The following is a 25841-nucleotide window of genomic DNA, read 5'->3' on the forward strand; positions in this document are numbered from 1 at the left end:
TATACATCTATTCAAATACTTGTATTATGAGATTGTTCCACAAAAAACAAGCCTCCTCCCCCATAGCTTTGCAGATGGAAATATAAAGTTATGGGTAACAGAAGATTGTGATGCAAAACAATTTTAGATTTTTTTTTTTAAGTAGTTAAAACATAACAAACACTGCACAAATTTGGTATTGCAATAATCGTACTGTCCCACAGAATAAGAATGTCATATCATTTTAGTGCACAGTGAAATCTGTAAGAGCAAAACCCAAAAAACTGTTTGTCAATACAAGATAGGCCTCATGCACATGACCGTTGTTCTGGTCCGCATCCGAGCCGACTTTGATCAGGGAATGCAGTGTGAGGGAGTAAGGGGCTGGGTGGAGCCCAGTCAGTGTTTAATAAAACCATTGCTATTGAAACTCACAGCAGTTCTGTGTTACAAAACCAGCTATCTGCTGCTTGTGCAATTGCACTTTTTTTTGTGCATTATATCTGTCCAGTTTTATTTAACACATTGCATTATAGCAAAAAGCATTTTATGGCATTAACACCATTTTATACCAATGAAATTAAAGACGAAGGGGTGTTTTAGACGCCGGTCTTAATAAGACCCTGCACTGGTGGTGGATCCGCCGAAGTTATGTAGAGGCGCCAGCCTCTACATAACTTCGACGGATCTACCATCGCTTCTGAATGTAAGATAGCTTCCTAGCTGTCTTACGTTTAGACCATTTTCTAAGCCTAAAACAGGTGTAGAAAATGGTAAATTAGAGCGCTTGCATGATGGCGGGCGTGCAGCGTCTAAGTTTGCTACAGCACTGCTACACTCCAATGTATATGGGCGTGCAGTTCTTCCTACACCCTACAGTTGCCGACTGCTCCTGATGATCTGCTCGTACATCAATTCATTAGCTGAAAGTACATCAATTCATTAGCTGAAAGTACTAGCTTCAAGTACTACATTAAGTACTAGTAAAGAGATATTGCAGCAGACTGAAGAGATTCAAGAGATACTGCAAGAGATTGGCTTAGAGTCTCCAACTGGCTCATCTGTGTTGTTTTTGCTGATCATTGATTGAGAAGAGGTAAGGAATTCGGTCAGCTGTTTGCTATTGTGCGTTTGCTAATGAGCCTAGCTCACTAAGGTGTTACATTTGTTGCTGGGGGAGGAGTTTGGGAAGGAGTATGTGTATATATAGAGACAGACTCATTAGCTGGCCTAATTCATTAGCTGAAAGTACTAGCTTCAAGTACTACATTAAGTACTAGTAAAGAGATATTGCAGCAGACTGAAGAGATTCAAGAGATACTGCAAGAGATTGGCTTAGAGTCTCCAACTGGCTCATCTGTGTTGTTTTTGCTGATCATTGATTGAGAAGAGGTAAGGAATTCGGTCAGCTGTTTGCTATTGTGCGTTTGCTAATGAGCCTAGCTCACTAAGGTGTTACATTTGTTGCTGGGGGAGGAGTTTGGGAAGGAGTGTGTGTATATATAGAGACAGACTCATTAGCTGGCCTAATTCATTAGCTGAAAGTACTAGCTTCAAGTACTACATTAAGTACTAGTAAAGAGATATTGCAGCAGACTGAAGAGATTCAAGAGATACTGCAAGAGATTGGCTTAGAGTCTCCAACTGGCTCATCTGTGTTGTTTTTGCTGATCATTGATTGAGAAGAGGTAAGGAATTCGGTCAGCTGTTTGCTATTGTGCGTTTGCTAATGAGCCTAGCTCACTAAGGTGTTACATTTGTTGCTGGGGGAGGAGTTTGGGAAGGAGTGTGTGTATATATAGAGACAGACTCATTAGCTGGCCTAATTCATTAGCTGAAAGTACTAGCTTCAAGTACTACATTAAGTACTAGTAAAGAGATATTGCAGCAGACTGAAGAGATTCAAGAGATACTGCAAGAGATTGGCTTAGAGTCTCCAACTGGCTCATCTGTGTTGTTTTTGCTGATCATTGATTGAGAAGAGGTAAGGAATTCGGTCAGCTGTTTGCTATTGTGCGTTTGCTAATGAGCCTAGCTCACTAAGGTGTTACATTTGTTGCTGGGGGAGGAGTTTGGGAAGGAGTATGTGTATATATAGAGACAGACTCATTAGCTGGCCTAATTCATTAGCTGAAAGTACTAGCTTCAAGTACTACATTAAGTACTAGTAAAGAGATATTGCAGCAGACTGAAGAGATTCAAGAGATACTGCAAGAGATTGGCTTAGAGTCTCCAACTGGCTCATCTGTGTTGTTTTTGCTGATCATTGATTGAGAAGAGGTAAGGAATTCGGTCAGCTGTTTGCTATTGTGCGTTTGCTAATGAGCCTAGCTCACTAAGGTGTTACATTTGTTGCTGGGGGAGGAGTTTGGGAAGGAGTATGTGTATATATAGAGACAGACTCATTAGCTGGCCTAATTCATTAGCTGAAAGTACTAGCTTCAAGTACTACATTAAGTACTAGTAAAGAGATATTGCAGGAGATAGTCAGGAGGTAGGCTGGAAGGTGGAAACAATACAAAAAAAAAAAGGTAAGATTTGTTTGATTTAAAGTTACAAATTTATTATTATTATTATTTTTTTTTTCTCCTCTTTAAAATGGCAGACTTGGTTCAGTGCAGGAATTGTTGTGCATTTATTTCATGTTCCACTCTTTGGAGATTCGGATGCTGTCAGATCTGTAGACAGTTCTCCTTACTGCAGCAGGAAATTGCATTTTTGAAAGCTGAAATATTTAAATTATCTGTTAAACAAACTCCAGCTAGGACTGCTGCAATGCCACTGCCACAGAGGACCCCCAGAAATGGCAGATGGGTTAATGTAGGTTCTGGAAGTCTTAGAGTGGTGGATAGAAGACATGTCCCACAGTCGGTGGTTCTCCATAATTCATTTGCAGCACTCTCAGAATGTAAGGACAACATGGATATGGACTCAAGCACAGAGGGTGAGAAACCATCGACTCCTATGTCTAATGTATGCAACAAAAAAGATAAAGTGAAGTCTCAAAGGATGCAGCTGTTGCTGGGTGATTCAATCATAAGAAGTGTGGAGCTTAAAGAAAATGGTTTTGTGAGATATCTCCCTGGGGCTACTGCTAGAAGAGATAGAAGACGTATTATTAATATTGTTAAGCAAGCAAAGCAGGAAGGGGACGTGGATGTTCTTGTCCATCTAGGGACAAATGACCTGGCTTGCAATGAAGTGTCAGAGGTGAAAAAATCTTTTATCACACTTGGTAATGACGTACAGGATTTTGCATCCACCATTTCATTTTCTGAAGTTCTGCCTGTGCATAATGTTCAGAATGATAGGCAGAGGCGCATAAAGGAGTTCAACATATGGCTTGGTAAATGGTGTCAAGAGCAAGGATTTGGCTTTGTTTCTCATGATAGCTCTACTTGGAATAGAAAGGAACTGTACAAAAAAGATGGTTTGCATCTTTCTCTCAAAGGAACAAATGTACTTAGTGAACAACTCCAAGAATTTGCGAAAGAGTATTTAAACTAGGAAGGGGGGGGGCAAAAGAGTGAAAATAAAAGAGTCCAATTGCCCCCCGAAACAATGCCAGAACAGGCCAGAAGCACTGAGGTTAAGAAATGATAAGCTCAGAGTCCTGTCTACAAATGCTCGCAGTTTAGGTAAAAAAATCAATGAACTTGGGTCAATAATGGCATCTGAGAATGTAGATTTAGTGGCTGTTACGGAGACATGGTTTAATGAAAGAAATGACTGGGACATAACCATACCAGGGTACTCTTTATACAGAAGAGACAGAGAAGGCAAGAAAGGAGGAGGAGTGGCCCTGTATGTGAAAGATAGCATTAAATCTAACCTAATACAAGTTGGTGAGGCCAACATAGAGTCAGTTTGGGTTACGTTGCAGTTTGCTAACCATGCAGTAACTCGTGTAGGTGTGATATATAGACCACCTGGTCAAGTTAAAGAACTAGATGATCTACTAGTTGAAGAAATAGCTAAAATGACAATGAAAGGAGAAGTTATCATTATGGGAGATTTCAATCTTCCAGATATAAACTGGAAAACCAAAATAGCAAGTTCTACCAGGAGTACAGATATTCTAAATTCCCTACTAGGGTTATCTCTACAACAAGTGGTTGAGGAGCCAACCCGGAGGGAGGCCATTTTGGATTTGGTATTCACAAACGGGGATTCGGTATATGATGTCATTGTAGGCGAAACCTTGGGATCTAGTGATCACCAGTCAGTGTGGTTTAATATAAGAACTGTGAAAGAGTCCCACCACACAAAAACAAAAGTTTTAGATTTTAGAAAAACAGACTTTTATAAAATGAAATTAGTCATAAATGAGTCCTTATCAGACTGGAACGGATTACATGGAGTCCAGGAGAAATGGGACTACTTAAAAGGTGCATTATTGAAGGCAACAGAAAATTGCATTAGACTCGTCAGTAAAAGCAAAAAAAGGAGGAGACCAATGTGGTACTCAGCAGAAGTGGCCCAAATCATTAAAAATAAAAAGCTAGCATTTTGTAATTATAAAAAAACCCAGAGCAATGAAGATAAGGAAATCTACAAGATTAGGCAGAGAGAGGCCAAGCAAGTTATAAGAACTTCTAAAGCGCAGGCAGAAGAAAAACTAGCTCAGTCTATGAAAAAAGGGGATAAGACATTCTTCAGATATATAAATGAAAAAAGGAAATTAAAACAAGGAATAACTAAATTAAAAACAAAGGACGGAAGGTATGTAGAAGAGAATAAAGGGCTAGCCGACTGCCTTAATGAATACTTCTGTTCAGTTTTTACAAAAGAAAAAGGAGAAGGACCTCCACTAGAAAGAATGACTATTAAATCGTTTGATGCATGTATCTTTACAGAGGAAGATGTTCTAAGTTTGCTGTCTAAGGTGAAGACAGATAAGTCACAGGGGCCTGATGAGATACACCCAAAATTATTAAAAGAGCTTAGTGGTGAGCTGGCAAAACCGTTAACAGATTTATTTAACCAATCATTAGTAACAGGAGTCGTCCCGGAAGATTGGAAATTGGCAAATGTCGTGCCCATTCACAAGAAAGGTAGTAGGGAGGAATCGAGCAACTATAGACCAGTGAGTCTGACATCAATAGTAGGCAAATTAATGGAAACCCTATTAAAGGATAGGATTGTGGAACATCTAAAATCCCATGGATTGCAAGATGAAAAACAACATGGGTTTACTTCAGGGAGATCATGTCAAACAAATCTTATAGATTTTTTTGACTGGGTGAATAAAATAATAGACGGTGGAGGTGCAGTAGACATCGCATATCTAGATTTTAGTAAGGCTTTTGACACTGTCCCACATAGAAGACTTATCAATAAACTGCAGTCATTGAGCATGGACTCCCATATTGTTGAGTGGATTAGGCAGTGGCTGAGTGACAGACAACAGAGGGTTGTAGTCAATGGAGAACATTCAAAACAAGGTAATGTTACCAGTGGGGTTCCACAGGGATCTGTACTGGGACCGATTTTGTTTAATATCTTCATAAGTGATATTGCAAAAGGCCTCGCTGGTAAGGTTTGTCTTTTTGCTGATGACACAAAGATATGTAACAGGGTTGATGTTCCTGGAGGGAAACGCCAAATGGAAAAGGATTTAGGAAAACTAGAAGAATGGTCAGAACTCTGGAAACTGAAATTTAATGTGGATAAGTGCAAGATAATACACCTGGGGCGTAAAAACCCAAGGGCAGAATATAGAATATTTGACACAGTCCTGACCTCAGTATCTGAGTAAAGGGATTTAGGAGTAATTATTTCAGAAGACTTAAAGGTGGGAAGACAATGTAATAGAGCAGCACGAAATGCCAGCAGAATGCTTGGATGTATAGGGAGAGGTATAAGCAGTAGAAAGAGTGAAGTGCTTATGCCGCTGTACAGAACACTGGTGAGACCTCACTTGGAGTATTGTGCGCAGTACTGGAGGCCATATCTCCAGAAGGATATAGATACTCTAGAGAGAGTTCAGAGAAGAGCTACTAAACTAGTACATGGATTGCAGGATAAAACTTACCAGGAAAGGTTAAAGGACCTTAATATGTATAGCTTGGAAGAAAGAAGAGACAGAGGGGATATGATAGAAACTTTTAAATACATAAAGGGAATCAACTCGGTAAAGGAAGAGAGCATATTTAAAAGAAGAAAAACTACCACAAGAGGACACAGTTTTAAATTAGAGGGGCAAAGGTTTAAAAGTAATATAAGGAAGTATTACTTTACTGAGAGAGTAGTGGATGCATGGAATAGCCTTCCTGCAGAAGTGGTAGCTGCAAATACAGTGAAGGGGTTTAAGCATGCATGGGATAGGCATAAGGCCATCCTTCATATAAGATAGGGCCGGGGGCTATCCATAGTATTCAGTATATTGGGCAGACTAGATGGGCCAAATGGTTCTTATCTGCCGACACATTCTATGTTTCTATGTTTCTATGTTTCTATGGGGGCATATCTTGGGGGATCAAAGCATTTAAGGTGCTGGAGGCAGTAATCAGCGCCTAAAATATTATCATCATATGTTTATGAATGACCCTGGGATAACATTCTAATGTATCCCGAGGAGAGTGTTACAATGTATGCGAAAAGACAGTGATACACTGACATTCGCAACAAGGCAATCATCACACATCTCCATAGTGGATATTAACATTTTAATGTGTGATAGGTAATCCAATAAGAAATAGGGGTGGTGTCCCTATAATTCTGCGGACTACCACCATCCTCTCACATTAAGCCTGAATAATATATTAAGTGGGAAGCCACAGGTTTTAATGAATTTGACTTAATAAAATAGTGTTTTAAGCGTTCATCTTTTTTGGGTAGAATCGAACCAAAGTTTTTGAAAAATGTGGTGAACCCAAAACAAACATAAGATTTGCTCATCTTTAGGGTAAATGGATTGTCCAACAAAAATAATTTATCACCTATCTATCTGAAGAACAGGGGGTCCCTGGGTCCTGTCTCTGAATGGACGTGTAGTGCGCATGTTGGTCCGTGGATCAACTTATTTCTATGGTACTGACAGCAGTCCTTCATGACAGTCCCATAGAAGTGAATGAAGTGATGGACCAGCATACTCATTACCCCTCATAGAGAGAGGACTCACGGGCCACTCCTCCAGATAACAGCAGTCCCAGTAGTCGGACCTCCCGCATTCTGATATTATATCTTATAATACGTTTTGTGGGTTTATTACCAAGCGGTACATTCTTGTTGCAGACTGGAAACCCAAATTGGTGGTGCAAAGCCTTGTGGTACACCATTGCATATTGTCTGCTGCTTGTGGATGATGGCCTGGAGAGAAAGAAGTGGCAGACTACAGCATGTTAAAGGGGTATTCCGTTTTTATGAAATTGTTGATCTATCCTCAGGATCAGATATGCGGGATCTGACTCTTGGCATCCCCGCTGATCAGCTGTTTGAAAGGGCCGAGGCACCAGTGTGGAAGCTGCGTCCTCCTCAGTGTTTACCTGTATGCCGTCTGTATGGTAGTGGTGGTGCAATCTTATTCTGGCTATTTGCCCTATTCAAGAGAATGTGATAGGAAGATGTAATTCCACTGCACCACCAATACAACTAAGACTGCGTACAGGTAAACACTGAACAGAATGCAGCTCTTGCATGATCGCCGCAGCCCCTTCAAACAGCTAATCAGCGAGAGGTGCCCAGAGTCAGACCCCTGAAGTTCTGATGTTCATGTCCTATCCAGTGGATAGATCATCAATACCATAAATCAGGACGACTCCATTTAAATGGCAGCATGTAGGCACTGATAGTAGTTTACAGTATATTTCTAAAGCTTTTGAGGACATTCTGACATTGTTGACCTGCTTTGTTGTCTTCACTGTATTATTTTATTATTTAACACTGATAAGAGTGCTTATTGTACAGTAATGGGTAATTGCTGGAGTTCATGTTTCAGAGAAAATGATACACTGCCAGTGACATTACCATAGTGCCATTAGTGGTACAGTATCAAGTTATTAGAAACATGTAAAGAAGCATTTTGATACCTGTTTCCTTCAAGTTCACACACAAGTTTTATGATTGGGGTCCAGTCGAAAGCACTGGGATCCTTCTTCAGCCACTTTTGCAATTCAGCACGGTTTTGTTCAAGGTAATCAGAAGAAATGATTTTATCAAATACTTCACAAGCTGAGAGAAGTTGATAAATGGCGGGTCCGGAACCAAAATCTATCATCGTGTCTCCTTTTACTCCACCTTAAAAGAGTTCAAAATATTTTCAATGTTGATATAAAAGAAATATAATGTTATTGGGAATATTTCAATAAAACATCTCTGAACAGCAAAAATCACCTAGACCTTTGTAAAATATGCACCATAATTTGGTCCATTTCTGGTGCATAATGTCACATCACGTTTTAGACATACACTGCGTGCAGAATTATTAGGCAAATGAGTATTTTGACCACATCATCCTCTTTATGCATGTTGTCTTACTCCAAGCTGTATAGGCTCGAAAGCCTACTACCAATTAAGCATATTAGGTGATGTGCATCTCTGTAATGAGAAGGGGTGTGGTCTAATGACATCAACACCCTATATCAGGTGTGCAACTTCCTTTCCTTTGGCAAAATGGGTCAAAAGAAGGACTTGACAGGCTCAGAAAAGTCAAAAATAGTGAGATATCTTGCAGAGGGATGCAGCACTCTTAAAATTGCAAAGCTTCTGAAGCGTGATCATCGAACAATCAAGCGTTTCATTCAAAAAAGTCAACAGGGTCGCAAGAAGCGTGTGGAAAAACCAAGGCGCAAAATAACTGCCCATGAACTGAGAAAAGTCAAGCGTGCAGCTGCCAAGATGCCACTTGCCACCAGTTTGGCCATATTTCAGAGCTGCAACATCACTGGAGTGCCCAAAAGCACAAGGTGTGCAATACTCAGAGACATGGCCAAGGTAAGAAAGGCTGAAAGACGACCACCACTGAACAAGACACACAAGCTGAAAAGTCAAGACTGGTCCAAGAAATATCTCAAGACTGATTTTTCTAAGGTTTTATGGACTGATGAAATGAGAGTGAGTCTTGATGGGCCAGATGGATGGGCCCATGGCTGGATTGGTAAAGGGCAGAGAGCTCCAGTCCGACTCAGACGCCAGCAAGATGGAGGTGGAGTACTGGAGGTGTGATATATAGACCACCTGGTCAAGTTAAAGAACTAGATGATCTACTAGTTGAAGAAATAGCTAAAATGACAATGAAAGGAGAAGTTATCATTATGGGAGATTTCAATCTTCCAGATATAAACTGGAAAACCAAAATAGCAAGTTCTACCAGGAGTACAGATATTCTAAATTCCCTACTGGGGTTATCTCTACAACAAGTGGTTGAGGAGCCAACCCGGAGGGAGGCCATTTTGGATTTGGTATTCACAAACGGGGATTCGGTATATGATGTCATTGTAGGCGAAACCTTGGGATCTAGTGATCACCAGTCAGTGTGGTTTAATATAAGAACTGTGAAAGAGTCCCACCACACAAAAACAAAAGTTTTAGATTTTAGAAAAACAGACTTTTATAAAATGGAATTAGTCATAAATGAGTCCTTATCAGACTGGAACGGATTACATGGAGTCCAGGAGAAATGGGACTACTTAAAAGGTGCATTATTGAAGGCAACAGAAAATTGCATTAGACTTGTCAGTAAAAGCAAAAAAAGGAGGAGACCAATGTGGTACTCAGCAGAAGTGGCCCAAATCATTAAAAATAAAAAGCTAGCATTTTGTAATTATAAAAAAACCCAGAGCAATGAAGATAATGAAATCTACAAGATTAGGCAGAGAGAGGCCAAGCAAGTTATAAGAACTTCTAAAGCGCAGGCAGAAGAAAAACTAGCTCAGTCTATGAAAAAAGGGGATAAGACATTCTTCAGATATATAAATGAAAAAAGGAAATTAAAACAAGGAATAACTAAATTAAAAACAAAGGACGGAAGGTATGTAGAAGAGAATAAAGGGCTAGCCGACTGCCTTAATGAATACTTCTGTTCAGTTTTTACAAAAGAAAAAGGAGAAGGACCTCCACTAGAAAGAATGACTATTAAATCGTTTGATGCATGTATCTTTACAGAGGAAGATGTTCTAAGTTTGCTGTCTAAGGTGAAGACAGATAAGTCACAGGGGCCTGATGAGATACACCCAAAATTATTAAAAGAGCTTAGTGGTGAGCTGGCAAAACCGTTAACAGATTTATTTAACCAATCATTAGTAACAGGAGTCGTCCCGGAAGATTGGAAATTGGCAAATGTCGTGCCCATTCACAAGAAAGGTAGTAGGGAGGAATCGAGCAACTATAGACCAGTGAGTCTGACATCAATAGTAGGCAAATTAATGGAAACCCTATTACAGGATAGGATTGTGGAACATCTAAAATCCCATGGATTGCAAGATGAAAAACAACATGGGTTTACTTCAGGGAGATCATGTCAAACAAATCTTATAGATTTTTTTGACTGGGTGAATAAAATAATAGACGGTGGAGGCGCAGTAGACATCGCATATCTAGATTTTAGTAAGGCTTTTGACACTGTCCCACATAGAAGACTTATCAATAAACTGCAGTCATTGAGCATGGACTCCCATATTGTTGAGTGGATTAGGCAGTGGCTGAGTGACAGACAACAGAGGGTTGTAGTCAATGGAGAACATTCAAAACAAGGTCATGTTACCAGTGGGGTTCCACAGGGATCTGTACTGGGACCGATTTTGTTTAATATCTTCATAAGTGATATTGCAAAAGGCCTCGCTGGTAAGGTTTGTCTTTTTGCTGATGACACAAAGATATGTAACAGGGTTGATGTTCCTGGAGGGAAACGCCAAATGGAAAAGGATTTAGGAAAACTAGAAGAATGGTCAGAACTCTGGAATCTGAAATTTAATGTGGATAAGTGCAAGATAATGCACCTGGGGCGTAAAAACCCAAGGGCAGAATATAGAATATTTGACACAGTCCTGACCTCAGTATCTGAGTAAAGGGATTTAGGAGTAATTATTTCAGAAGACTTAAAGGTGGGAAGACAATGTAATAGAGCAGCACGAAATGCCAGCAAAATGCTTGGATGTATAGGGAGAGGTATAAGCAGTAGAAAGAGTGAAGTGCTTATGCCGCTGTACAGAACACTGGTGAGACCTCACTTGGAGTATTGTGCGCAGTACTGGAGGCCATATCTCCAGAAGGATATAGATACTCTAGAGAGAGTTCAGAGAAGAGCTACTAAACTAGTACATGGATTGCAGGATAAAACTTACCAGGAAAGGTTAAAGGACCTTAATATGTATAGCTTGGAAGAAAGAAGAGACAGAGGGGATATGATAGAAACTTTTAAATACATAAAGGGAATCAACTCGGTAAAGGAAGAGAGCATATTTAAAAGAAGAAAAACTACCACAAGAGGACACAGTTTTAAATTAGAGGGGCAAAGGTTTAAAAATAATATAAGGAAGTATTACTTTACTGAGAGAGTAGTGGATGCATGGAATAGCCTTCCTGCAGAAGTGGTAGCTGCAAATACAGTGAAGGGGTTTAAGCATGCATGGGATAGGCATAAGGCCATCCTTCATATAAGATAGGGCCGGGGGCTATCCATAGTATTCAGTATATTGGGCAGACTAGATGGGCCAAATGGTTCTTATCTGCCGACACATTCTATGTTTCTATGTTTCTATGGTTTGGGCTGGTATCATCAAAGATGAGCTTGTGGGGCCTTTTCGGGTTGAGGATGGAGTCAAGCTCAACTCCCAGTCCTACTGCCAGTTTCTGGAAGACACCTTCTTCAAGCAGTGGTACAGGAAGAAGTCTGCATCCTTCAAGAAAAACATGATTTTCATGCAGGACAATGCTCCATCACACGCGTCCAAGTACTCCACAGCGTGGCTGGCAAGAAAGGGTATAAAAGAAGAAAATCTAATGACATGGCCTCCTTGTTCACCTGATCTGAACCCCATTGAGAACCTGTGGTCCATCATCAAATGTGAGATTTACAAGGAGGGAAAACAGTACACCTCTCTGAACAGTGTCTGGGAGGCTGTGGTTGCTGCTGCACGCAATGTTGATGGTGAACAGATCAAAACACTGACAGAATCCATGGATGGCAGGCTTTTGAGTGTCCTTGCAAAGAAAGGTGGCTATATTGGTCACTGATTTGTTTTTGTTTTGTTTTTGAATGTCAGAAATGTATATTTGTGAATGTTGAGATGTTATATTGGTTTCACTGGTAAAAATAAATAATTGAAATGGGTATATATTAGTTTTTTGTTAAGTTGCCTAATAATTATGCACAGTAATAGTCACCTGCACACACAGATATCCCCCTAAAATAGCTAAAACTAAAAACAAACTAAAAACTACTTCCAAAAATATTCAGCTTTGATATTAATGAGTTTTTTGGGTTCATTGAGAACATGGTTGTTGTTTAATAATAAAATTAATCCTCAAAAATACAACTTGCCTAATAATTCTGCACTCCCTGTATATATGTATGTATGTGTGTATGTCCGCTAAATGAATCCGCACCGTCGCATTTACAATCACGAAATTTGGCACACAGGTACATCAAGTGTCCAGGAAGGTTTTACACCGGGTCTCAGCTATCTAGCACATACCGTTCCTGAGATATTCCCCAAAAATGCAAACATGGCACATCACATGACCTACATTAGCCAATAGAAGCCTGGTCTTTCTCTTCATTTCCCAACTTCATATACCAACTGCCATACACACGGTCACATGTCCCTTATCAGCCAATAGAAGCTCGCAGGTCCTTAGTCTCTACATACACACAGTTTTACACCAGGTTTACATAACAACCCAGCCATTTTTCTTCACTGCTGCAGGTCAGCTTTAAAGGGGAAGGGCGCTGTGGATGACACTGTTAAGTTCACATAGGGTGGGGGAAGCTGAAGAGCCGTGCGTGCAGGCGTATGCAGCCAGGAGAGGGAGTGGCCCCGTCTGGGCGGCCGGCGGCAAAGTTGGAAGGAAGAGCCTGAGCTGCTTTCCAGGCCCGCGTGCCTAGTGCTAGTGAGGTGAGGGCGGCGGCGGCGTGATAGTGTTTGTGCCCAGCTGCTGCTGCTCTCTTACAGGATACAAGAAGAACACTGCTGCCCTGGCTGAGACCTGTGAGTCCGTGACCCTACCCTACCTCTGTATAATTAAGTGTTTTCTATATATATATATATATATATATATTACACAGTAACAGTATACAACGCATATGTAACCTACCCTGCTACCCCTCCTCGGTTATATTACCCCCTGTTTATAATGTACACTGCCTGATACCCCTCAGTTATATAACTGAGGGGTATCAGGGTACATTATACAGGGGGTAATATAACTAAGGGGTATCACGGTACTTTATACAATGGTAATATAACTGAGGAGGGGTATCAGGGTACATTATACAGGGGGTAATATAAATAAGGGGTATCAGGGTACTTTATTCAGTGGTAATATAACTGAGGAGGGGTATCAGGGTACATTATAAAGAGGTAATATAACTAAGCCTGCGGTAAGGTGTGGGGGTCCTGTGTTGTCTCTTCAGTGCGGGGGGAGGGCTGCGATCTGTCTCCTCAGTGCAGAGTGTGATCAGACTGGCCCTGAGCCGCCCGACCCCCAGGAAGATCTGCAGAAGACTAGTGTGTGTAACTGATCAGATCTGAGAGCCCCAATGAAAACAAATCATTTAGTGCCTAGAGTGGTCAAAGACTATTACCCGGGACTCTGTATCCACAAGGGCGCACTGCCATCTTTATCGAAGACCGTACCAGTATTTCAGACAGTCTATTATATTATATTTAATGTGATTAACTAGCCATGGGGACTGGGACATTTCAGTTCATTCCTCAGTTTGGACAAGCATCTGGCATCTGTCCACTGCAAAACAATCTGGAAGTGCCCCTCCCGAGACCAGGCTCTGGATCCGCCACCGATTTAGGCACTGTTTATCCTATCGTAATTAGGTGGTCGTAGCTTGAATCAGTGTGGCCACACATAGGTGTGTGAAATATCCTGAGAGACTAGCTGCAAATTTGGGAGTGCTACACTTGCAACTTAAAGTGGTTGTCCCATCTTGTCCTTTCATGGGCAGATAAGAATATCCACAGTAAGCACCGACAACGGGTAGCAGAAATTACAGAAACATCTGAGCACCAATTATACTGTTGATTGGTGGTGCCAATGCACGCATGCAGAGGCGTATCTATCGCGAGGCAAACAAGGCATTTGCCTGGGGCGGCACTTGCCAATGGGGCAGCAAAATGCCTTGTTTGCCTAGTTAGTTAATGTACACAAATACTTACGATCGATCCGATCCTTCACTATGCCGCTGCGAGCGGCAGCATCGCCGGCGCCGCATAATGAAGGAGTGACTTACCACTTACCTCCTCCTCCTCCCTCCTCCTCCTCCCTCCTCCTCCCGACCCCAGGTGTTTCCGGAATTTTTACCTACCCGGCCTTGCTACCCAAGTCCTTTCCAGTAGTGACGTGGGAGGTGCGTCTCTTCCCTCCGCTCCTGACTGGCTCTGCTGGGGGTTTGTCGGCGCAGGCCCCGTAGCAGAATATTCCGGCCCAGTGCGCATGCCCGAAGCGCAGTAGGAGCCGTAGTAGCAGAAAATTCCGGCTCCTACTGCTCCTGCAACAGCCAGCCGGGAAAAGTCTGCCCAGACGGTCGACCGGCTCCCTCCTCACACAGTTGGCCACTTTGCCTGACTCCTGGCCTACCTACCCTGCGAGGAGTGTCCAGGACCAGGTCCAGGCAGAGGAACAAACAGGAGTGAGTGAGACAAGAGAGTTAAAAAGCACGTGCACAGTGAGAGTGAGACTCATAAATAAAGGTGGGATGTCACATGTCAGACTGTCTATAGTGGCCCTGGCCTCTCCTTGAGGCTGCCCCATACAGACTGTCACCATAGACAGTCTGACATGTGACATCCCACCTTTATTTATGACACAGACACAGTGCACTACCACTATTTGCTTGTGGCAGCCGGGCAGCCCCCAATCCCCCATACAGTTTAGTGTCTCCTTGTGGCTGCCCCCGCCCCCCATACAGTATAACGTCTCCTTGTGGCTGCCCCAGTGCCCCATACAGTATAACGTCTCGTTGAGGCTGCCCCCATACAGTATAACGTCTCCTTGAGGCTGCCCTATACAGTATAACGTCTCCCTGAGGCTTCCCCATACAGTATAACGTCTCCCTGAGGCTTCCCCATACAGTATAACGTCTCCTTGAGGCTGCTCTATACAGTATAACGTCTCCTTGAGGCTGCCCCATACAGTATAACGTCTCCTTGAGGCTGCCCCATACAGTATAACGTCTCCTTGAGGCTGCCCCATACAGTATAATGTCTCCTTGTGTTTTTTTTCTTTTAAACGGGTATTTATTGCGATATATATCGTTATCACAATAAATTTCTTAATATTGTTATGCAAAACAGGAAAGGGTGGAGCCTAAAGAGGAAGGAGTGGGGTTTACAAAGGAAGGGGTTTGGCCATGACAGGAAGGGGTGGGTCAAATTTATATTAGGGGGGGTGCCCGAGTTTAGTGTCGCCTAGGGCAGCACAAAACCAAGATACACCACTGCACGCATGCCGTGGTAGGCAGAGACTTCTGAACAGGCAGGTCTAATAAACAAGTAAGCAAGGAAGTGCACTGGTAGAAATCTGCATCATTTGACATTCTGCAAATTTATAATTCGCACCGCAAGTGAAATACTCAGCGCTTACAGTAGTAGCAAAGTGGAGGAGATTTAAAAAATCTCACCCACACATTTTAGAAAGTTTTTTCAATCAATCTGTAGCTAATGACATAAGGTGAGGATTTGAAATTACATTTCCAACTGCAGATTTTACAGAACAGTAAGGAACCGAAGAGGGCACCAGCGATATGCGTCGGCCCATAGGGAATTTTCCTGGTAGAGTCTAAAGCCAATTAACTCCAGACAGAAGAGACAGAGACTGTGACTAGTAAATCTTAAGATCCTTGCAAACAAAAGAATAGTGATGGACAAACATCTGCTGGGGCGGTTCGCGATCAAATGTCCGTGAACCGCAAGTTCGTGGCGGGTCCCATTCATTTTAATGGCAGGCGAACCTGAAAAACCTTGAGCTCATATTTGCAGCCATGAAATAATTACTAGAAGTGCACAAATAGTCCCACAACATGGACAGTGACATACCAGATGTATTATTCGAATTTGCGATCTCCATTCATTTTTGTTTTTAATGCGAAATATCGGCAATATAATTTTCGCGTACGCGCATGCGCAAATGCACTATACAGTACCCAAATGCACTATAAAGAAAGTATATTGGTATATAACACCCCGCTTCAATCAGTTTTTTGGGGGGACGACTGGTATATCACACCAGTAGAAATTATTTGTCCCAATAATGCTTGTCCCTCTAAATACCTGCAGTATCGCAGCAGAACCGCACACAACTGCCGCACAATACAAATGCACTATAATATACTTTCTAACATAGAAAGTATATTATAACATTGTACAAGGAAGGCAATCCATTAGAATATACATGAAGATGAAACGCAACCTTTAATAATTTTACGAGGGTCAATTCACACGTCCGTAAGTGTTTTGCGGATCCGCAAAACACGGACACCGGCAATGTGCATTCCGCAATTTGTGGCCCGCACATCGCCGGCACTATAATAGAAAATGCCTAATCTTGTCTGCAATTGCGGACAAGAATAGGACATGTTCTATTTTTTGGGCGGAAACGGAAGCACAGATGCGGAAGTGCGGATCCGCGGATGCGGACAGCACATTTCGGCCCCTCTGAAAATGAATGGGTCTGCACCCATTCCGCAAAATTGCAGAACAGATGCGGACCCATTTTGCGGACGTGTGACTAGAAAAGATATCCCTCAAAATGAAAATAAATGAAATTATTAAAGTTAACCAAAAAGCATAGATGTGGTAGGCAATAACAAGTGCTCGGCGGCACCAAATCAGAAACCATATGTCCTACCACATTTCGGGGGGTTCCAGTGCACATCGATGAATCTAGGAGGCAAAGCAAAAAAACATCCATCCCTGGGCTAGATGATGATGTGGTATTGAAGGACAGGGTGGGCAAAGAACTGTCCCTGATATTGCCCTACAGGGGGGTGCTATTCTGGCCCTGATACCCTAACCACAGACTACCCGCCCTGATAAGAGCGACCCCGTCCGGAACCTTATCCTATATAAAAATGGCCCTAGTAAACCCCTAGCCCTTAGGCCCCTGACTTCCAGGTGATCACTATATAGATCTATGTGTTTTTGACTCATTTTAAAAGTATATTATAAGTATATTGCACCCCTCTGTGTATCACACATATCGATAGCACACCTATACTAGTGCTTAAAATGACTTTTGTGGCCCTATTAGCTAGCGTTTGGTGTCCCTAACAGCCTGTCCCTGCTCCACACAGCAACCTCTCCCGACACTGGCAAAACACTGAATGTAAAATGGCGGCCAGATCAGATTTATTTATAAGGTAGGGGGTATGTCCATGTGCTGAAATGTCTCAATTGGCTGTCCTGTACCACCTGATGGATGTGTCACGGGTCAAAGTTATTCACAATGTGAAAGAATGTGGCGGGCGCGAATTTCTCCATATGTTCGCATGTTCGGCGAATCGCGAACACGCAAAGTTCGCCGCGAAATGACCGCCGGGCGAACCGCAAGGCCATCTCTACAAAAGAATACTAAACCAGAGCAGAGCAGCTGGGCAGTGAGCTGAGGAGCTAACCTCATGTAGTCCTGAAGGTGAATAGAGTTGAGCGCGAATATTCGAAAAGCAAATTTTTATCTCGAATATCGCAACTTCGAGAATTTGCGAATATTTTCAAATATAGTGCTATATATTCGTTTTTCGAATATTCAGCATTTTTTTCCATCTGAAGTCATGACTACTCCCTGCTTCTTGCTTGTGGGCCAATGACTCATTGGCCCACAAGCAAGAAGCAGGGAGGAATCATGACTTCAAATGGAAAAAAATGACGAATATTCTAAAAAACTAATATATAGTACTATATTGAATATAGTGCTATATATTAGTTTTTTTGAATATTCATCATTTTTTTCCATCTGAAATCATGATTCCTCCCTGCTTAAATTGCTTTTGGGCCAATGACTCATTGGCCCACAAGCAAGAAGCAGGGAGGAATTATGACTTCAGATGGAAAAATTTACGAATATTCTAAAAAACAAATATATAGCACTATATTCTATAGTGCTATATATTAGTTTTTGACCCACGCCTGTATTGATAGCGTAATATTCGCATATTACGCGATGATTACCATGCTGATTTTCGAGTTAAAAAATAGAATGCAGAATATAACAAATATTCGAATTTGCAAATATTCAATGAATATTCTACAAAATATTCGCGAAATATTGCGAATTTGAATATTGCCCCTGCTGCTCATCACTATATGCCACTGTCACCTGTCACTATATGTCACTTTGCCACTTTCACGTGTCACCTTGCCACAGTGCTTTTTATTTACAGTAATTATTGCGTAAAAGGACTTATCTAGTTATGCTCTCAGTATGACAGTTCAGAGTTAACCGCAGTGTGTCTGACCTTTGATTGTTGTGCTTGCGTGAGCTCCCAACTAGAGATGAGCAAATCAAAGCTGACAAAGTGGAATTCAATCCGAATTTCAGGAAAAATTTGATTCGCACCGAATGCGAATTTCCTTGTGCTTTGTGGTAATAAATCGCAATTTTTCCTAAAATGGCGGCTGAAATGGCGGCAACACGTGTGAGGACATGGGGAAAGGAATTCTGGGAAGGCGGGATGACCCATAATGACATGCATGCAGCCAATCATCAGCCATCCAGGCCTGTGATGTCACAGCCCTATAAATACGGCAGCCATCTTGGATTCAGACATTTTCCAGCGTTCTGAGTGCAGAGACAGACGTGAGAAGGAGCTAGGGACAGCAATAGGAAAAACCTCATTGTGAAAAAAATACTGAAATTTATAAGTGCAGGGAAAAGATAGGAAGGAATCATTTCACAGCATCTTAGTGCAGGGGGAGACTTGAGAAGGCACTAGGGACAGTGATAGGAAAAACCTTATTGTGAAAAAAAAGCGATTTACAAGTGCAGGGACAGATTATTTGGGGATCCAAATAGCCATTATACTGCTCTGTCATTCCAGCTATTTGTTCTGGGGGTTCAAGTGCTCTGTTGAAAAGCCTTTAGTGGCTTATAACTGTGGAAAAAATATATATATACGCAGTTGACTTCTGCAGTTATATGTGGTGAAAGCGTTTAGTGGCGTATTTCAGTAAAAAAATAAAAATATATACACAGTTCACTTCTGCAGCTATATGCGTTGAAAGCTTTTAGTGGTGTATTTCATTACAAAAAGAAAAATATATACGCAGTTCACTTCTTCAGCTATATGTGGTGAAAGCATTTAGTGGCCAATTTCAGTACAAAAAGAAAAATATATATGCAGTTCACTTCTGCAGCTATATGTGTTGAAAGCTTTTAGTGGCGTATTTCATTACAAAAAGTATATATACTGTATATACGCAGTTCACTTCTGCAGTTATATGTGGTGAAAGCGTTAAGTGACATATGTCAGTACAAAAAAATATATATATACGCAGTTCACTGTTGCAGTTATTTTTGGTAAAAGTGTTTAGTGCCTATATCAGTACAAAAAGAAAAATATATTCTCTGTTCACTTCTGCAGCTATATGTGGTGAAAGCGTTTAGTGGCGTATTTCATTACAAACAGAAAAATATATATGCAGTTATCTGCTGCAGTTATATGTGGTGAAAGCGTTTAGTGACGTATTTCAGTACAAAAAATACATATATATGCAGTTCACTGTTTCAGTTATTTGCAGTAAAAGCGTTTAGTGGCCTATATCAGTACAAAAAGAAAAATATATTCTCAGATCACTCCTGCAGTTATATGTGATGAAAGCATTTAGTGGCCTATTTCAGTACAAAAAGAAAAATATATTCTCAGTTCACTTCTGCAGTTATATGTGGTGAAAGCATTTAGTGGTTAATTCAGTACAAGAAGAAAAATATATTCTTAGTTCACTTCTGCAGTCATATGTGGTGAAAGCGTTTAGTGGCCTATTTCTGTACAAAAAGAAAAATATATTCTAAGTTCACTTCTGGAGTTATATGTGGTTAAAGCGTTTAGTGGCCTATTTCCGTACAAAAAAAAAAAATATATATATATATATATATACGCAGTTCACTGTTGCAATTATTTGCGGTAAAAGCGTTTAGTGGCCTATTTCTGTACAAAAAGAAAAATATATTCTCTGTTATCTTCTGCAGCTATATGTGGTGAAAGCGTTAAGTGGCGTTTTTCAGTAGAAAAATAAAAATATATTCTCAGTTCACTTCTGCAGTTATATGTGGTGTAAGCGTTTAGTGGCCAATTTCAGTACAAAAAGAAAAATATATACGCACTTCACTTCTGCAGCTATATGTGGTGAAAGCGTTTAGTGGCGTAATTCAGTACAAGAACACAAATATATTCTCAGTTCACTTCTGCAGTTATATGTGGTAAAAGCGTTTAGTGGCCTATTTCAGTACAAAAAGAAAAATACACCATCACAATGGATTTGAAATTAAACGAACAAGATGTACTTTAACTGCAGACTGTCAGCTTTAATTTGAGGGTATTTACATCCAAATAAGGGAACGGTGTAGGAATTACAACAGTTTGCATATGTGCCTCCCACTTGATAAGGGGCCAAAAGTAACGGGACAGAATAATAATCATAAATCAAACTTTCACTTTTTAATACTTGGTTGCAAATCCTTCGCAGTCAATTACAGCCTGAAGTCTCGAACGCATAGACATCACCAGATGCTGGGTTTCATCCCTGGTGATGCTCTGCTAGGCCTCTACTGCAACTGTCTTTAGTTTCTGCTTGTTTTTGAGGCATTTTCCCTTCAGTAATCAAAAAAGAAAGTTTATCCAGCTCACCATAAGCGTTCGGTGCACGGAGAGGACCGGACCCGTCCCTTGTACAATCAGAAAAATAAAGGAATATTCTCCAGCATCCGTCAGTATTGGTCGTCTTTATTGTAGATCGGCATAACAGTACATGCTTCAATCTTCACCACCCTCCACCACAGGTTAACATGTTTCAAACTTGGAAGTTCTTAATCATAACCATGATTAAGAACTTCCAAGTTTGAAACATGTTAACCTGTGGTGGAGGGTGGTGAAGATTGAAGCATGTACTGTTATGCCGATCTACAATAAAGACGACCAATACTGACGGATGCTGGAGAATATTCCTTTATTTTTTCGCATTTTCCCTTCAGTTTTGTCTTCAGCAAGTGAAATGCATGCTCAATCGGAATCAGGTCAGGTGATTGACTTGGCCATTGCATAACATTCCACTTCTTTCCCTTAAAAAACTCTTTGGTTGCTTTTGCAGTATGCTTTGGGTCATTGCCCACCTGCACTGTGAAGCACCATCCAATGAGTTCTGAAGCATTTGGCTGAATATGAGCAGATAATATTGCCCGAAACACTTCAGAATTCATCCTGCTGCATTTGTCAGCAGCCACATCATCAATAAATACAAGAGAACCAGTTCCATTGGCAGCCATACATGCCCACTCCATGACACTACCACCACTATGCTTCACTGATGAGGTGGTATGCTTAGGATCATGAGCAGCTCCTTTCCTTCTCCATACTCTTCTCTTCCCATCACTCTGGTACAAGTTGATCTTGGTCTCATCTGTCCATTGGATGTTGTTCCAGAACTGTGAAGGCTTTATTAGATGTCGTTTGGCAAACTCTAATCTGGCCTGTGGTGAACCCTCTGTATTCACTCTGGTAAAGTCTTCTCTTGATTGTTGACTTTGATACACATACACCTACCTCCTGGAGAGTGTTCTTGATCTGGCCAATTGTTGTGAAGGGTGTTTTCTTCACAAGGGAAAGAATTCTTCGGTCATCCACCACAGTTGTTTTCTGTGGTCTTCCGTGTCTTTTGGTGTTGCTGAGCTCATCGGTGCATTCCTTCTTTTTAAGAATATTCCAAACAGTTGTTTTCGCCACGCCTAATGTTTTTGCTATCTCTCTGATGGGTTTGTTTTGTTTTTTTCAGCCTAATGATGGCTTGCTTCACTGATAGTGACAGCTCTTTGGATCTCATCTTGAGAGTTGACAGCAACAGATTCCAAATGCAAATAGCACACTTGAAATAAACTCTGGACATCTGCTCTGCTCATTGTAATTGGGATAATGAGAGAATAACACATACCTGGCCATAGAACAGCTGAGAAGCCAATTGTCCCATTACTTTTGGTTCCTTAACAAGTGGGAGGCACATATGCAAACTGTTGTAATTCCTACACCGTTCACCTGATTTGGATGTCAATAATACCCTTTAAAGCTGACAGTCTGCAGTTAAAGCACATCTTGTTAGTTTCATTTCAAATCCATTGTGGTGGTGTATAGAGCCATAAATGTTATAATTGTGTTGCTGTACCAATATTTATGGACCTGACTGTATTTAGTTAAAGCGTTTAGTGGCATATTTCATTACAAACAGAAAAATATATACGCAGTTATCTTCTGCAGTTAAATATGGTGAAAGCGTTTAGTGATGTATTTCAGTACAAAAAAATATATATACACAGTTCACTGTTGCAGTTATTTGCAGTAAAAGCGTTTAGTGGCATATTTCAATACAAAAAGAAAAATATTTATGCAGTTTACTGTTGCAGTTATTTGTGTTAAAAGCGTTTAGTAGCCTATTTCAGTACAAAAAGAAAAATATATTCTCAGTTCAATTCTGCAGTTATATGTGGTGAAAGCGTTTACTGGCTTATTTCTGTACAAAAAGAAAAATATATACGCACTTCACTTCTGCAGTTATATGTGGTGAAAGCGTTTGGTGGCATAATTCAGTACAAGAACAAAAATATATTCTCAGTTCACTTCTGCAGTTATTTTTGGTGAAAGCGTTTAGTGGCCTATTTCAGTACAAAAAGAAAAATATATTCTCAGTTCACTTTTGCAATTATATGTGGTGAAAGAGTTTAGTGGCGTATTTCAGTACAAGAAGAAAAATATATTCTCAGTTCACTTCTGCAGTTATATGTGGTGAAAGCGTTTAGTGGCCTATTTCAGTACAAAAATTAAAATATATTCTCAGTTCACTTCTGCAGTTACAGTTGCAAAAAAAAGTATGTGAACCCTTTGAAATTATATGGATTTATGCACAAATTGGTCATAAAATGTGATCTGATCTTCATCTAAGTCACAACAATAGACAATCACAGTCTGCTTAAACTAATAACACACAAAGAATTAAATGTTAGCATGTTTTTATTGAACACACCATGTAAACATTCACAGTGCAGGTGGAAAAAGTATGTGAACCCCTAGACTAATGACATCTCCAAGAGCTAATTGTAATGAGGTGTCATCCAACTGGAGTCCAATCAATGAGATGAGATTGGAGGTGTTGGTTACAGCTGCCCTGCCCTATAAAAAACACACACCAGTTCTGGGTTTGCTTTTCAAAAGAAGCATTGCCTGATGTGAATGATGCCTCTCACAAAAGAGCTCTCAGAAGACCTACGATTAAGAATTGTTGACTTGCATAAAGCTGGAAAGGGTTATAAAAGTATCTCCAAAAGCCTTGCTGTTCATCAGTCCACGGTAAGACAAATCGTCTATAAATGGAGAAAGTTCAGCACTGCTGCTACTCTCCCTAGGTGTGGCCTTCCTGTAAAGATGACTGCAAGAGCACAGCGCAGAATGCTCAATGAGGTGAAGAAGAATCCTAAAGTGTCAGCTAAAGACTTACAAAAGTCTCTGGCATTTGCTAACATCCCTGTTAGCGAATTTACGATACGTAAAACACTAAACAAGAATGGATTTCATGGGAGGATACCACAGAGGAAGCCACTGCTGTAAAAAGAAAAACATTGCTGCACGTTTACAGTTTGCATAAAAGCACCTGGATGTTCCACAGCAGTACTGGCTAAATATTCTGTGGACAGATGAAACCAAAGTTGAGTTGTTTGGAAGAAACACACAACACTATGTGTGGAGAAAAAGAGGCACAGCACACCAACATCAAAACCTCATCGCAACTGTGAAGTATGGTGGTGGGGGCATCATGGTTTGGGGCTGTTTTGCTGCGTCAGGGCCTGGACGGATTGCTATCATCAAAGGAAAAATGAATTCCCAAGTTCATCAAGACATTTTGCAGGAAAACTTAAGGCAATCTGTCCACCAGCTGAAGCTCAACAGAAGATGGGTGTTGCAACAGGACAACGACCCAAAGCATAAAAGTAAATCAACAACAGAATGGCTTAAACAAAAGAAAATACACCTTCTGGAGTGGCCCAGTCAGAGTCCGGACCTCAACCCGATTGAGATGCTGTGGCATGACCTCAAGAAAGCGATTCACACCAGACATCCCAAGAATATTGCTGAACTGAAACAGTTCTGTAAAGAGGAATGGTCAAGAATTACTCCTGACTGTTGTGCACGTCTGATCTGCAACTACAGGAAACGTTTGGTTGAAGTTATTGCTGCCAAAGGAGGTTCAACCAGTTATTAAATCCAAGGTTTCATATACTTTTTACACCTGCACTGTGAATGTTTACATGGTGTGTTCAATAAAAACATGGTAACATTTAATTCTTTGTGTGTTATTAGTTTAAGCAGACTGTGATTGTCTATTGTTGTGACCTAGATAAAGATCAGATCACATTTTATGACCTATTTGTGCAGAAATCCATATCATTCCAAAGGCTTCATATACTTTTTCTTGCAACTGTATATGTGGTGAAAGCGTTTAGTGGCCTATTTCAGTACAAAAATTAAAATATATTCTCAGTTCACTTATGCAGTTATATGTGGTGAAAGCATTTAGTGGCCTATTTCAGTACAAGAAAAAATATATATTCTCAGTTCACTTCTGCAGCTTTATGTGTTAAAAGAGTTTAGTGGCGTATTTCTGTAGAAAAAGAAAAATATATAAGCAGTTCACTTCTGCAATTATATGTGGTGAAAGCGTTTAGTGGCGTATTTCAGTACAAAAAGAAAGTGTAGAAGTGAACTGAGAATTTATTTTTATTTTTGTACTGAAATAGGCCACTAAATGCTTTTACCACATATAACTGCAGACGTGAACTGAGAATATATTCTTCTTTTTGTACTGAAATAGGCTACTAAACACTTTTACCACAAATAACTGCAACAGTAAACTGCTTAAATATTTTAAGCAGTTTACTGTTGCAGTTATTTGTGGCAAAAGTGTTTAGTAGCCTATTTCAGTACAAAAAGAAAAATATATTCTCAGTTCACGTCTGCAGTTATATGTGGTAAAAGCATTTAGTGGCCAATTTCAGTACAAAAAGAAAAATATATTCTCAGTTCACTTCTGCAGTTATATGTGGTGAAAGCGTTTAGTGGCGTAATTCAGTACAAGAACAAAAATATATTCTCAGTTCACTTCTGCAGTTATATGTGGTGAAAGCGTTTAGTGGCCTATTTCAGTAAAAAAAGAAAAATATTTTCTCTGTTCATTTCTGCAGTTATGTGTGGTGAAAGCGTTTACTGGCCTATTTCTGTACAAAAAGAAAAATACATAAGCACTTCACTTCTGCAGTTATATGTGGTGAAAGTGTTTAGTGGCCTATTTCAGTATAAAAAGAAAAATATATATGCAGTTCACTTCTGCAGTTATATGTGTTGAAAGCATTTAGTGGCCTATTTCAGTACAAAAAGAAAAATACATAAGCACTTCACTTCTGCAGTTATTTGTGGTGAAGCATTTAGTGACGTATTTCCG

General features: G+C 40.5%; 1 protein-coding gene across 2 annotated transcripts in view; it reads right to left on the reverse strand.

Moving 5' to 3' along the window:
• The window catches only part of LOC120996823 (nicotinamide N-methyltransferase-like), a 100260-nt gene that overhangs the window by 11221 nt on the left and 63198 nt on the right, over positions 1-25841 (reverse strand). For both annotated transcript variants that reach the window (XM_040426792.1, XM_040426791.1), the window contains exon 3: positions 8010-8217. In XM_040426792.1, the coding sequence (XP_040282726.1) occupies positions 8010-8217 (208 nt within the window). The remainder of the gene's footprint in view (positions 1-8009; positions 8218-25841) is intronic.

The sequence above is a fragment of the Bufo bufo genome, chromosome 1, assembly GCF_905171765.1.
Source record: "Bufo bufo chromosome 1, aBufBuf1.1, whole genome shotgun sequence".
NCBI lineage: Eukaryota > Metazoa > Chordata > Amphibia > Anura > Bufonidae > Bufo > Bufo bufo.